The 13,425-nt window shown below is 45.0% G+C and overlaps 1 protein-coding gene across 1 annotated transcript in view; it reads right to left on the reverse strand.

The window, feature by feature from the left end:
• Positions 1-13,425, reverse strand: part of Clcn1 (chloride voltage-gated channel 1) — a 30,483-nt gene that overhangs the window by 13,497 nt on the left and 3,561 nt on the right. The window contains exons 3-12 of the mRNA XM_027943449.2: positions 13,286-13,417; positions 12,555-12,683; positions 12,216-12,349; positions 10,992-11,069; positions 9,829-9,907; positions 4,703-4,828; positions 4,319-4,403; positions 3,989-4,090; positions 3,602-3,686; positions 3,195-3,344 (exon numbers count right to left, since the gene is read on the reverse strand). Coding sequence (XP_027799250.2) covers positions 3,195-3,344; positions 3,602-3,686; positions 3,989-4,090; positions 4,319-4,403; positions 4,703-4,828; positions 9,829-9,907; positions 10,992-11,069; positions 12,216-12,349; positions 12,555-12,683; positions 13,286-13,417 — 1,100 coding nt within the window. The remainder of the gene's footprint in view (positions 1-3,194; positions 3,345-3,601; positions 3,687-3,988; positions 4,091-4,318; positions 4,404-4,702; positions 4,829-9,828; positions 9,908-10,991; positions 11,070-12,215; positions 12,350-12,554; positions 12,684-13,285; positions 13,418-13,425) is intronic.

Raw genomic sequence — 13,425 nt, forward strand, 5'->3', positions numbered from 1 at the left:
GAATAAGTACAACAACACCACAGGGATTTTGAAGGCTCAGGTTAAGCCAAAAGCTCCAGTAATACCGATAATCAATGACCGATATGTCTGATTTCAGAGGATGAACTAGATTATCCTCCAAGATAAGCGTAAGAACACGTTCAGGATTGGGGGGCAGGACTCTGAAGTTATCAACCTCCATAGCACAAAGAATGACATGAGGTTAGCAAGACTTTTTTTAGCTATTGACACATGAAAGAAAAGATCCAGAACTGATGTGGAACACAACTCCCAAGACTTTAATCACCAATTACAGAGAACTAGGAAACTAGAGACTTATTACCGCAGATGCCACTGCATATAGACTCTTCGTGAGACAGAGTGATATATGATCAGGCAGAAAGAATTCTACAGAGAACATAATGTTCTCAGGCTATGCTGCAAACATATTGATAGTAGGTAGTAAAGTTAGACTTATTTAAAAGGAAATCGAGAAGCTGGAATCACATTCATAATCATTTGACTTATAACACGATGATACTTTCCATGGTTCAAGATGGAGAAAGGTAAAAATTCCCTTCCTCAAAATTATGAAAGAGCTGAACTAAGAACCCCACTTGTTTGTATGACACTGCCAGAAGTCCACAGGCACTAAATTTTAAATCCAACTGTGGAAAAGCAGTTTTATTCACTGCTATGTTTTGCATATGGTGTGAGTGCCCCAAGGTTTCATGGTTTGAAATTTAATTCCCATTGTGTGGTATTAGGAGGGTGGCAACATGACTATGGTGTTTAGAGGTAGGGCCTTTTAGAACTGGTTAGGATGAGATAAAGTCATCTAGGTGGAGTCCTCATGATTAATTCCTGGTGGCTTCATAAGACGACAGAGGGAAAACAAGAGACTGAACACTGAGATACATATGTGCTCCCTTTTGCCACAAAGCGGTCATCACCCAGTGAAGTCACTATTCTTCGGTTGTCCCGAACTGGGGGCCTGAAATAATCTCTTTTCATTACAAAGTAGACTTCCTAGGTATTTCTTTACAGCAATGAAGAACAGACTAATATGATAATTTTTACATTTTAAATTGGCTATGTTTGCTATTTCTCAAACTTTGGAAAAAAGAAGGGCATGGTTGTGAATCCAATGATTAGGTAGTGAAAATGCTGGGAAACATCACGGATTTGTAGCAATGAGTGCTTTTATGTTTATAAATATTATAGAATATTATGAGCTTGCTGCAAACTGTTGGACTTGAAATATAGCCCAGGAAGTATGTGCTACTTTTTCTGATACATTTATGATGTAAATATTATCAATAATATTGTGAGAAATTAATTACAGCAATATACAATTGAGGTCTTCTATAGCATCCAAATTGGTTTCTCAAAATAAGTTTTAATCTGTGAAGAGCAATCCAGATACATAACTAGAAATCTGGGGAGGTGGGAGGTGAAGGGAAAATGTTGAAAAATATACAGTATATTGTTTCTATAAAACTTTTCAAAATCTTGACACTTTAACAGTGTATGTAACTCCAAAGTTACAAAGTAACTCAATTTAAAGAGATATCAGAAAAATACAATTATCATCACTGGACAATAAATTCTGAAATATCATCCAAACTGCAATCCACCTACTGCAGATGGACTTGTAGACTCAATGACCAACATGGGGGGGGGGGGGGGGGTTTGGATTTATAATTAGAGAAAACAAACTCTGTAATGAAAGCCTAGAAATCAAATACCTAACAAGATGCTGACAACTTCTTTATAACAAAATTCTTAAATATTTTGAAGAAATAAAGAAGAATTAAATTAATAAAGTGTGCAAAATATGGAAGTGAACATTTCAAGTGAACTGGGGGAGAATACACACAAATACTGCCTCAAGAAACCTGTAGCGGATCTTGAGAGTATGAGTTACAGAGTGGAAAGACCTGGTGTGTGAAATACTTGATACTCGTACTTATAATAAGATCATTGAAAAGCACATTAAAGGAGCAGAAAATAAAACAAGAAAGGATCTTTGAAAATAAGTTTTTTCAACTGCAAGCATAAGATTAGCCAAAGATCAATGATCAAATATTACATGGTGGCACATAGCAAGTGTTTAGTAACATTTTTTGAACAAATGAATAAATAAACCTACTGTATTGTAATAACAATATAAATATAACTTAGTGACTTGTGTCCTGGGCAAATATATATTCATAAAATGTTTTAATGAACAAGTTAATAGAAAGGTATTCAAAAACATGAAAGTTCTATATAGGCAGACATACATATGAGAACACTAATATAGAGAGAAAAATGTTGGGTTATTTAAGCAAGACACAGTGTTAGTAGAAGGATAATCATAGAAAAAGGAAAAGAGGCAATCAGCAGTTGTCTAGATGTCACACCAGGGCTGGAAATTAAAAATGTCTTTGTACAGGGTAATAATTGAGTAGGCTATATATATATAACCTTTGATGGGCAAGTATGAAAAAGAATGGATATAAAAAAGATCCTAATTGAAGTTAGGAAAAAATGGTTTGAGTTGAAAGATCCTAATAACTTAGCTACCTAAATGAAGAATAATAACATTTATAACAATTATTTATAGTCAGTACTAAAATTAATTTAAATATTTTATCTCTTTTGAAATTCTAGAAAAACGATTACCCATAATCTGGGGAGAAAATCTACGTGCAAATCACCTGAAAAATGAATTATCAGGGGCTGGGGTTGTGGCTCAGTAGTAGAGTGCTTGCCTAGTAAGTGTGAGGCACTGGATTCAATCCTTAGCACCACATAAAAATAAATAGAGGTATTGTGTCCATCCACAGTTAAAAAATATTTAAAAAAAAGAATTATCAGTTACATGGAGAATGAAGTACTAATTATCTAACATGTGGGAGGAATTTGGTTAATTAATGCAAGGTTTCTACACAGCCATCTATATTGCTAAACTCTGTTTACTTGGCTTCTCAGATGCCTTAATAAGAGAACAAGTGGAACCTCTGGAAGGGTGATTATAATTATGTCAAACATCGAGAAATTGATATGAACGGAGCAATTAGCCCAGATCTGGGTTCACTTCTGCAGCTTCTATGATTTCTTCTGTAAGTTCTGAGAAAGACCAGAGAATTTCTGCCCCCTCTTACCCCATGCAAACCCTGGCTACCTAGATTGAAGACACGTTTACGAGGTCTGCAGTCGGGGAGCAGTACCTTCATGATGAAGAAGAGAAAAATGATGATGACCACGTTGACTTGGGGGTGAATCCACACAGCTGATCGGCCCAGACTTTCAGGGTCACCTATGTGTTTTACCCACGTATTGTTGTCAAACAAGGTACTGATGGCTTCGCGAGGCATCAGCTGAGGGGAAGAAGCAGAGCAAGCAGGTTCTCCAGGGAGAGACTGTATTTCCTTTTTTACATGGAGAATGAAGAACTCTTTCCCCAGCCTGTCTGTTCAAGGATCCCTTTTTCCCTTTTCCCAGGAGGGTCCACCCATGGGCAAAACTATTTAAGCTTCACAGCCTGAGCTGTCTCCTCCCTTCCTGATTGAGGGACCTAGTCCCTGTGCAGCGACCTGACCTCCAACCCCAAACCCCCAGTCTCCCTAGGGCTGACCTCTCCAGCCATGAATTGACCCATTCCTGGTGGAAAGGTGAGCGAGGCGATGACAAAAGTGACAATTCCAGGATACAGCAGGCGGCTGAAAGAGAAACAGAGTTAACCCTCCCCCCAGCCTAGCCACCCATGGTGAATACCACAAGAACTTTGGCAAGCTCAAGTTTCCTGCAGTCCACTCTAGTCTCTCAGGTCTTTCAACAAAGAGCATTCTCTTTGCCAAAAAAAGTAATCATTATAGAGGAGCCCACACAACTTGCCCTTCCCGCAGTATTCCTGCTCCTACACGCCACCTAGAGGCGTTTACTGCCTTCTACAAAGAGAAAGGGAGGAACTTGAGAAATCAGAACATTTAATGGGTAGGGCAAGGGAAGGGCAGTGACTCACTGCTTAGCAAGAAACTGGCTGAGGGCCTTGTTCTTTCGGACACCAAGCATGACTTGGCGGTGCAGATAGACAAATACGGCTCCCAGGAACCCACAGCAAATCCTGAGGGCGTAAGTTATCGGGTTGGAACCTCACAGGCGTGAAACCCTCATCCCTCCAACCCAGCCACTGCAGGGAAACAAACACCAGACTCCCTCCTTCCCTTCCACCCACCTCCCCGCACAAGCCACACCTCCCCTCGCCCACCGCACCTCCGGGCCTGGTCCCTTCCAATCCATAGCTTCACCCCACACCCTGCTCACCACACCTAGAGCAGTTGGCCCCACTGACCCGATGACAGCAAAGGCTGGGAGCTCCTTCAGGTCAAAGGGGAAGTCCATTCGGAAGTTGGTTCTGAACAGAGCAGTGATGGTGACTGCAGGATGAGAAGGCAGGGTTCCAGTGGGGGTTCCACCGCCAGCCAGATGGGGGGTGGGCCATCAGGGTTCCTGCCCCTTTGCCCCCAGGCCTGATTTCTCCCTATCTTTGTGATTTCCATTTTTCTATACACAATCACTCCATAGTTGTACTCCCTACCCCATGACCTAGGTCCTTGTTCTATAACCTTGGGCCTGCTTCTAAATTATGCCACCTACTCCTTTCCTAAATTGCCCCCCATGTCCTTTCACCAGCATCCTTATGTCCCAAGGCCTCCACCCAGGGCCTTGCTGTTACCAGCATCCTTGTTCCACACTGCCAGCACGCGGAACACAAAGGCGCTGAATGTGGCTGCAAAGAATCCTCGCCAGTAGTTCCGAACAGCAAAGTAGGTAGAGGTGACCTCGATGCTGAATAGCACTCCTATGGGGACAGGGAAGCGGGATCAGCAAACACTGCCCCACTGTCCCACTGCCCCACTGCTCAGACATGGGGAGTTTTTGCTGAAACTTAAATCTAAATCTGGGACAGGCCAGTGTAGAAAGGAATGATCTCTTGGTGTTGCAGTTTGCACACCACAGGCCTGCCCAGGCTGGAGGAAGAGGTGGGAAATGGATGTGCCCTCTACCCCCAAGCCATAAGGCTCAAGTGGTTGTGTCCTCCCACCCCTTAGTATGTAGGTTTGAGTAGTATGTAGTTCACAACTATTGAATATCAATAGATGTTTAAAGGCAGTTGAAAACACTCTGTAGGAAGGTTAAAAGGAGGAAGCTTCTAGGGCAGGTACTCAGCAGAATTGCCAGGCAGAGCTCAGAATTCACTGGGACTCTCTTGACACTGCCTACCTCCAGGGGCTGGAGTTTGGAGAAGTAAGAAAGCAGCAGGGTATTTACACAAGCTGACAATTCCCAGAAAAGAAAGAGGACTCATGCAAATTAAAACAAACAAACAAAAATTAACATAGAAATCCTGACTGAAAGGGACCAAAGCAAGGGGGGTAACCAAGGCTGGAAGAAGATTAAAAACAATCATACTTAAGAAAGGGTTGTAGTCCAATTAGTAGTCCTCATTAGTACTATTTCTGAGAGTAATCACTGGAGTAGAAAATGAGGAGGGGGATCTATAGAATAAGAGTAAGGGGCATGGAGACTAAGGAAGGAATTCTAATGAGTTTACAAAAACAGCTTTCAAGAGATTCAAAAGAGATAAACCTTTAAACATATTAAGAGTAAGTGGGTTGGACTTAGTAATACTCTGTCTCAAGATAAAAAAATAAAAAGGAGCTCAGTGGAAGAGCAACTCCAGGTACAAACCCTAATATGAAAATAAATAAATAAGGTTTTTTTTTTCTTTAAAAGTGGTGGACTTTAATTAGATGCAAAGTAAAACTTGATAACAAAATTAATTAAAACATGGCTAAGTCTCATCTTTAGCAAAAAATGAGGAAGGAGACCCTGCATATAGTAAGATGAATGGAGATGAGGTTCCATTGAACATGGCAAGATTTATCCCTTTTCTTCCCACAATGGATGGTTGGTTATTGGTGTGCCTACAACCCACAACCTGCCTTCCCCTTTGGACAGTATCACAAATGTTAGGAATTTCTTCTCCCTGTTCCTTATCTATAAGTGATATCTCTCAAATCCCACAAGGGCCTCTGCCTCCTCTTCTGCAGGGGACAGTCAACTGGTTACACTGAGTTAAGTGTGCCCAGGGAATGGAGTCCTACGGTGAGCCCCAATGTCACCTCCTCTGGGTAACCACGCCAGCTAGATCTTTTCTTCAGGTAAAAACTACCCATTCTCATCTTACTCTCTCCGAATTTGGATTATTACAGTTCTAGTTATTTGTTCAGATTTATGAAATCAATTTAGTATCTGGCACAAATCAAAGAGGAGTAAGAAAGGGTAAGATGAGGAAGGAAGAGAACAGAACGGAGTGAGTGGTCTCTCAGCAGGCGGCACCAGCCCAAGGGGACCTGGGGCAGCTTTGCTGGCCACTCCTGCTGTCTTGCTCTTCAAATCCCATCAGGGGACGCAGATGCCTTTTGCCTAAGAGGAGGCGTCCCCACAGTGGGGATCAGGTGGAGCAGGGCTCCCTCCTTTCCTCTATCAGTAACAAAAGCAAAATCAGCTTTGAGTGGCCTCAGTGAAACTTTCCAACTTATTAATATTTTACAACAATTTTTTGAAATCCTGGGCTAGGTTTTCTTTCCTACAGTGTGGATCTGGGACACTTTCCCTAGCAGTCTATCACTGTATGCTCAAGAATGAGAGCTTATTTTAACATTAGCCTGAGCCAAACACAAAATGTGCTTTTAAAAGGAAACAAAGCTTTAAAGAAACAAACTGCTCACCTCTTGGGTCTGGGACACTGCTCTCTTCTACTCTGAATCTTCCTCTATTTTTCTGTGGGTTTCTATGACTCTATCCAACTCAGGGTGTTGTCCTTGGTCTCCCTCTCTTGCTCTCAATTTCACTTTGCCTGCAGTGCCAGCTACACCTACATACCAAGATTAGCAAACCTGTTTTTGGCCCAGTTCCTGGGTTTTGGACTTACCTAGCTAGCTGTCTACTTGGAATTGCTTGGATATGCCACAGGAATGTCAAGTTCAACATACTCAAAGTGATCTTTATCAGCTCCCCAGCTGTTTCACTTCCCACGTCCTCCTCCTTGGTTACTAATACCATTGTTTTGCTGCCTTTGCTGGAAATCCTAGGTGTCAGCCTAGGCCCCTCCTTCTCACCTATCTCTCCAAACCTCACATAAAAGAAATCACCAGGTCACACCCATTTTTCTTTCTACCACTCATATGTATCAACCTCTTCTCAATCTCTTCTACATCTGCCCACTTCAGTCTTTTGTCATCTAGCATTGGGACTATGACAATGGTCTTCTTGTTAATCTTAGATTAATCCTGTTAATCCACAGGCCAATTCTATCCTGCACACATGTGCCAAAGGGATTGGACAGATATGCAAAGCTGGTCATGTCTCTTCCTTCCTCGAAATCCTTCCATGGCTTCAGAGCACTTCCCAAAGTCAGGTCTGTGTGATACAAGTCCCCCAAGACAGTGGCTGCCAAAAGGATTCTGTGGGAATGTTTCCAGCCACATTTGGGGCATTCACCATGCAAGTCAGCATCTCAGCTGTTCTAACAACCCTTCCAGTTTTTTTAAAGAAAAAAACTATATGTTTAACCAAGCATTTTCCAACGGATTTGGTCTTGAAGCCATTTTTTACCTGTTATATCTATTAACACCATGAAGAACTGTGTTCTGTAAAGTAAATTTGGGCCAATCCCAGTTTAGAGAATAAAACCTACCTTCCTGTGCATGGCCCGTGAAGACCTTCATGGGTCTGCCCATTTACCTTTCCAGACTCGTTTCCTATTTTCCTTTTCCATGCCCCCTAATAGCACTCACCTATATAATGGCAGTTTCCCAGATCTTGACTTTGATGCTATTCCTCTGTCCAGTATACCCTGCCTCACTGTCTTTCTTGTAATTTCCTGCTTATTAACAAAACCTCATATTAAACACTGCCCTTTGTAAAGCCTCACAGGCTCCCCAGGCAGCCTAGGAGTAGGTTCCCACTGCTGCCCAGGCTGCCACTGGGACACTTAATTGGGCTGTGATGATCTGTGTGTCTTTCTTCCCTTTCAAACATGAGCACCCAGCAAGCACAGGACTAAGCATGGTGCCTGACAAATAATGACAGCAAAAAGATGTTTGTCATTTCAGTAGACTACTGAATGATAATCCATTCATTAGTGTAAGGAACTGAGTTGCCTACGTGGTGAATGAATGATCTTAATACCAACTTTTCTTTCAGATTTATTCTATATTCATGAAAAAATAAATCAAGTAATGCCATCTGCAGAGACCTTTAACATTTATCATTTAATACAAACAGCCTGAGCACAGTACCTTCATTTCCAAGTGCTTAATAATTAATTTTTTTCCTTCCTTTTCTTTCTCTAATAGGTGATTGAACCCAGGAGCACACCATCAGTGCCAGAACTACATCCTCAGGCCTTTCATTTTTATTGTGAGACAGGATCTTGCTAAGCTGCCCAGGCTGTCTGTAATCTTTCTGCCTCAGCTTTCTGAATAGCTGGGATCACAGCTAAGTGCTTAACAATTTCTGTGTTCAAAGCAATTATTTGTAACTTTCCTATGGGTTATGCCTTTTCTGTACTCTACACAGGACCAAAAAACCTTTATCATTCACCTCAGAAATTCCGGTTTTACATAGAAAATGTAGATTCTTTACTTTAAAAAAAAAAAAACTTGGCTAATAGAAACAAAATTAGAATAACAAAACTTTTTTGTCTAAAAACATTCTTCAGATCTTATGAAGGTTAAAGAGTAAGTAAAAGTGAACATGAATATAGAAGTAAGTGTGAACATGTAACATTAGTAGAGGTTCAAACACAGTGCCCTCCACTGACTAATGACTTCAGTGACTACAGCTGACAACAGGAGTGCAAATGGGTGCCTGCTGGTGTGCTCACCCAGTCTCCCATGCTGCGTGCTTTGGCACAGGGTCAGCACAAGGCAGCAGGGTATGTTTGCATTGACTTTGAACTCTGACCTGTGCCCTCTTCCTGAGCCAAGCCATTTTAGTGACCTGAAAGACTCCTCTAGGGAAAGACTGATCACATTTTCAACATTGAAAAGAACCTCTAGCAGGTGGTCATTTGAAAAGCATATGCCCTTTGTGTAATTTTGTTCCTTCAGTTATCAACTTGGTAACCTTTTTTGTTTTTTATCACCAATGAATCCAATGAATGATCCATATTATCCCTGCCCTGTTAGGGTGGCTATACCTGATTTTGATGACTAAATAAACAGAACAGCCTCTTCAACCACATCCATGATAAGAAAAATTATTGGAAAGACCACTGCTTGCCTCATATGGGTAGAAAGAGTCAAACTAAACTATAATTTGTTATCAGGAAAAAAAATTCCACAAGGCCCCCCCATTTAGAGATTGTCCTTATCTAAATAAAGTCCACTTAAATTCCCACATCCTTAATAGAACACAGCAAAATGTAAGCTTTCCCTTGGAGAAAGAAGTGCATGGATTCTATCACAAGACATGATACATGGCAGCAAAAGATTTGATGATACAAATGGGGTTTAAATAAGTAGAGGACTATGAAGACTGCCTTGGTTCAAATGCCTGGCAGCTTCCAACAGATGCCCTTGCTCCAGTCACTCGCCCTCTCTGATTCAGTTCAGTACTCTCCTCTATGACATCTCACTCATACAGCTTTTAGCAGGAACTGAACTTAGACACTGGTAAAATGTTCATAAAAGCTGTCCTCATGATAATAGGAAAATGGTTAGCTCCAGTACTGGGTGAGGCTGACAGTGAGAAAGGCCAGGTAGGTGGCCTGATGTGGGAGGGGGAACTTGCCTCCAAGTGGTGTTCCAAAACAGCAGCCAACCCCCACAGCACAGCCCACCGTCAGGATATCAGTGTAATAGTACGGCTGCTACTAGGGAGAGAGAGAGAGAGAGGCAGGAGGGAGGAGGAGGGCAAGGGGCAGAGGTGGGGGAGACATGTAGGGACAGCAAGAAGGCAGAGTTAGAGGCCTAAGTCATAGGGAATCATCATGGTCCCACTGCCCCTGTGACTCCCAGGCCAGGAGAAACTCAGTGAGTATGACAAACAGGAAGTGACCTCATGGCTCAAGGCCCAAACTGAAGATGAACTAAAGTTAAGCCAATATATACCAGGCAGGTAAGACTATAAGTGACCAGAGAGGGCTAGAGATGGGGACACTCGTGGTGAGAGTGGGAGTAGCAAAATAGTCAGGAGAGGACAGGCAGAAAAGTGTCAGCAAATTCTGCATGAGACAGCAATTATTCTCAGAAGACTATCCAGCCCTTTGGTGAAAAAACACAGGGGACTGAGGTTATGGGTGATAATCTCTGGTCACTCCCTGGATGCCCACCCACCAGCCCCTTTGGTGAGCATGACCCTCTCCACCCTTAAGCTGTGACAGCCACTCAAACCTCTTCCAAGTCTGGCTCAGGCAACTGGGGTGGGGAGGAAGTGAAACTTGCCTCCAACAGGGGCTGCAAAGCAGCATCCCACGCCTACCGCGCAGGCTGGCACCAGGAGGTCAAGCTGCCCAGGCACGGTCTGCAACAGAGAAGCACGCGGGGCCAGGGGGTGGCAGGGTGGGACAGGCGGGAGGGATGTAAGCAAGATCAGGGTGGGGGTCAGGAACTGCAAAGGGACAAGGGCAGCACAGGAGGGATATCAAGGGGAACTGATGGAGGATCCAGCGATATGGATTAGCAGGGTAACATGAGGGCAGACCAGCCCAGTCACCATGGTGGGGCACGGATCAGGACAGGTGTGCTCTAGGAGGACAAGCACAGGCTAAACGGAGGCACTAGACAGCTCATGTGGGCAGGCAGGGCCAAGGAGAATAGGAGTGTGGTTAGTGCAATGTCCCCTCCAGCATCATGGCCAGCCTGGAGCAGAGGCAGCCCTCCCAGCCCCCTGTGCACACGTGGCTGGCTTTCTTCACAACTGGCGCCTACTGTGTTCCACTGTCTCAACCTTACCTCATAGACCCCACAGAACATGGACATAAACTTGCTTAGGACAGCAGCACAGATGCTGGCGATGTGAACAAAAGGGCCCTAGAAGAGAGGGATAGCCAGGGCTCAGGGTGAGAGGCTGCAAGGCAGGGAATGGGTCAGAGGGTTCAGTGAAATGAATATTTCCTGCTTCAGGCACTGGATGAAGTGCTGGAAAAGGGGCAGACAGAAGTTCTGCCTCTGAGAAGCTTCATCAGAGAGGGAGATAATAGACCTGCATGTTTTCTTTTCAGATAATGCCAGCTAAGAGGCCAATGAGGGAGGGTGAGAGAGAGATGGGGTGGCTGAGGGCGGGTGGTGACATGTGCTTAGATAAAGGTAGCCTGGTGAGGCCCCTCCTTGGGCCTGTTGAAACAGAGTAGCACCTTGAATGAAGTGAGTGAGCCACAGGAGTGTCAGGACGAAGAGTGAATAGAGCAAGTGCAGGAGTCCCACGTGGGGATGAGCTTGGTGTGGTGGAGGGATGGGAAGAAAGCCCTGTGAACCAGGCACAGTGAGCGGGGCAGGCTGGGAGGCTGGAAGGTTAGCAGACGGGAGGGTGTCATCAGCCCAGATCTTGCAGACTAGGGTGAGACCTTCAGATTTTAAGTGGTATGAAAAGCTGCAGAGAAGTTACTGATCAGAGGTCAGATGTGACCTATTCCATTTTAAAAACATGACTCTGGATGTGTGGAGTGTCCACAGCAGGGGGCAAAGGGTACATGAGGATGAACTGAGACCAGAGGGTGACACCTTGAAGAAGCACAGCCTGTTTCTAGGTCTCTGTTTTCTCATGTTAAAATAAGGGGATTGTGGCTAAGGCAGCGGTTCTCAACTAGGTGGAGGATTTCACCCCCCCAGGGACATTTGGCAATGTCTGGGGGCATTCTGGTTGTCATAACTGGGGTTGCTATTGACCTCTATGGTTAGAGGCTAGGGATGATACTTAATACCACGCTGCACAGGACAGTACCTCTAGCACAGAATTTTCCAGTTCCAAATGCCAACAGTGCCCAGGTTGAGAGACTGATCTAAAGGAAAGCCCCCCAGCTCTGACGTTTTTGACCTGCATCCCCAGGAGAGGACCTTCCCAGTGTTTCCCCTCCCTGTTGCCTCTTGGCTTTGCCTTTAGTCCATAACTGCTCCCAGAGTGCCCCTAGATTGTTCTCTCTCTCTCCTCAGCTCTCTCCCAGTGCACACCAGACCCACCTCTTTTCCCACAGGGATGCCACTGCCCAGCCCAGCAGTCAGGGCCACCACCTTGGCCACAAAAGCTTTGATTGTGAGGTACTCCTTCAGGACAACCCCACGAAGGATTGTCTTCATTTCAGGGATTCCAGAGCCTGAAAGGGTTAAAGAAGGGTCATGGGCAAGTTTGAGCTGGAGATTAAGCAGGAGATGGAAGGGAAATGGGGGTTGGGAGGACTGAAGAAGTTGTCCTGGAGGGGATCATGGCAGGGCCCCCAAAGGGCTGGAAGTGGGGCTGAAGGATGGGAGGAACAGTCTGCAAGCAACACGACTGTGTGGACTCTTCTAGAAAGTTCTCACCAACAGCCTGGGGAGAGACGAGCTGGCAGAAGAGGGCGCTGAAGAGGATGAGAATAAGCGGGAAGGTGACCCAGGCCAGGTACTGCAGAGGAAGGTTGGGCTGCATCTGGGCGTAAGTCCACTTGTAGGCTGCAGGGACACAAGCCTGGGGTCAGGGAGGAGATGCTGACAGTTATGGTGATCACTGCCACCCACGTCTATAGCACTGCATGGCAGACACACTGCTGGTTGTGCTACCAGGCTGCGGACATCCTGTTTGCCTCTCCTCAGGGATACTACTTTCATTTTACATGTGGGAAACCTGAGTTGCAGGAGGTGAGTGCCTGCTCGAGTTCCCTCTGCCAGTGGAGGCAGGTGTTTGGGCTGTAAGTCACACTTGAGAATAGACTGTAGCGCATGGCTAGAGGCCATGGGGTGACCAATCCACCCACCTGGCCAGAACTGAGGGGTTCCTGGGACTCGGAACTAAAACTGGGAAGATCCTGGGGAAACTGGAGCAAGTGGGTTAACCTATTAGAGGGGTGTCCACTGCAGGTGGAAGGAAGGGACATGGATTTGGGCCTCGAGTCTTGATGGGTTTGGTCTTGTCTGAGGTCAGGTGCTTCAGCCAAGTTGTGTCTGCCCTCCGTACAGCATCCCCTACCCAAACACATCCAGCCTGCCCTAGGTGGAAATCCTAGGAACAGCCTCTGTGTGGGGAGAGCCGAGGGCATCGGTCCCGAGGAGCCTACCCTGAAGGCTCTTGGCACTGACATAGTCCATGCACCAGCTGACCAGAGCCATCAGCAGGCCCAGGAGCACCAGAAAGATCCAGTCTTCCCCCAACTTCCTTCTCACCACACGTCCCAGGCGGTGGATACAATCTAGGAAG

This window comes from Marmota flaviventris, chromosome 1 (genome assembly GCF_047511675.1).
Source record: "Marmota flaviventris isolate mMarFla1 chromosome 1, mMarFla1.hap1, whole genome shotgun sequence".
NCBI lineage: Eukaryota > Metazoa > Chordata > Mammalia > Rodentia > Sciuridae > Marmota > Marmota flaviventris.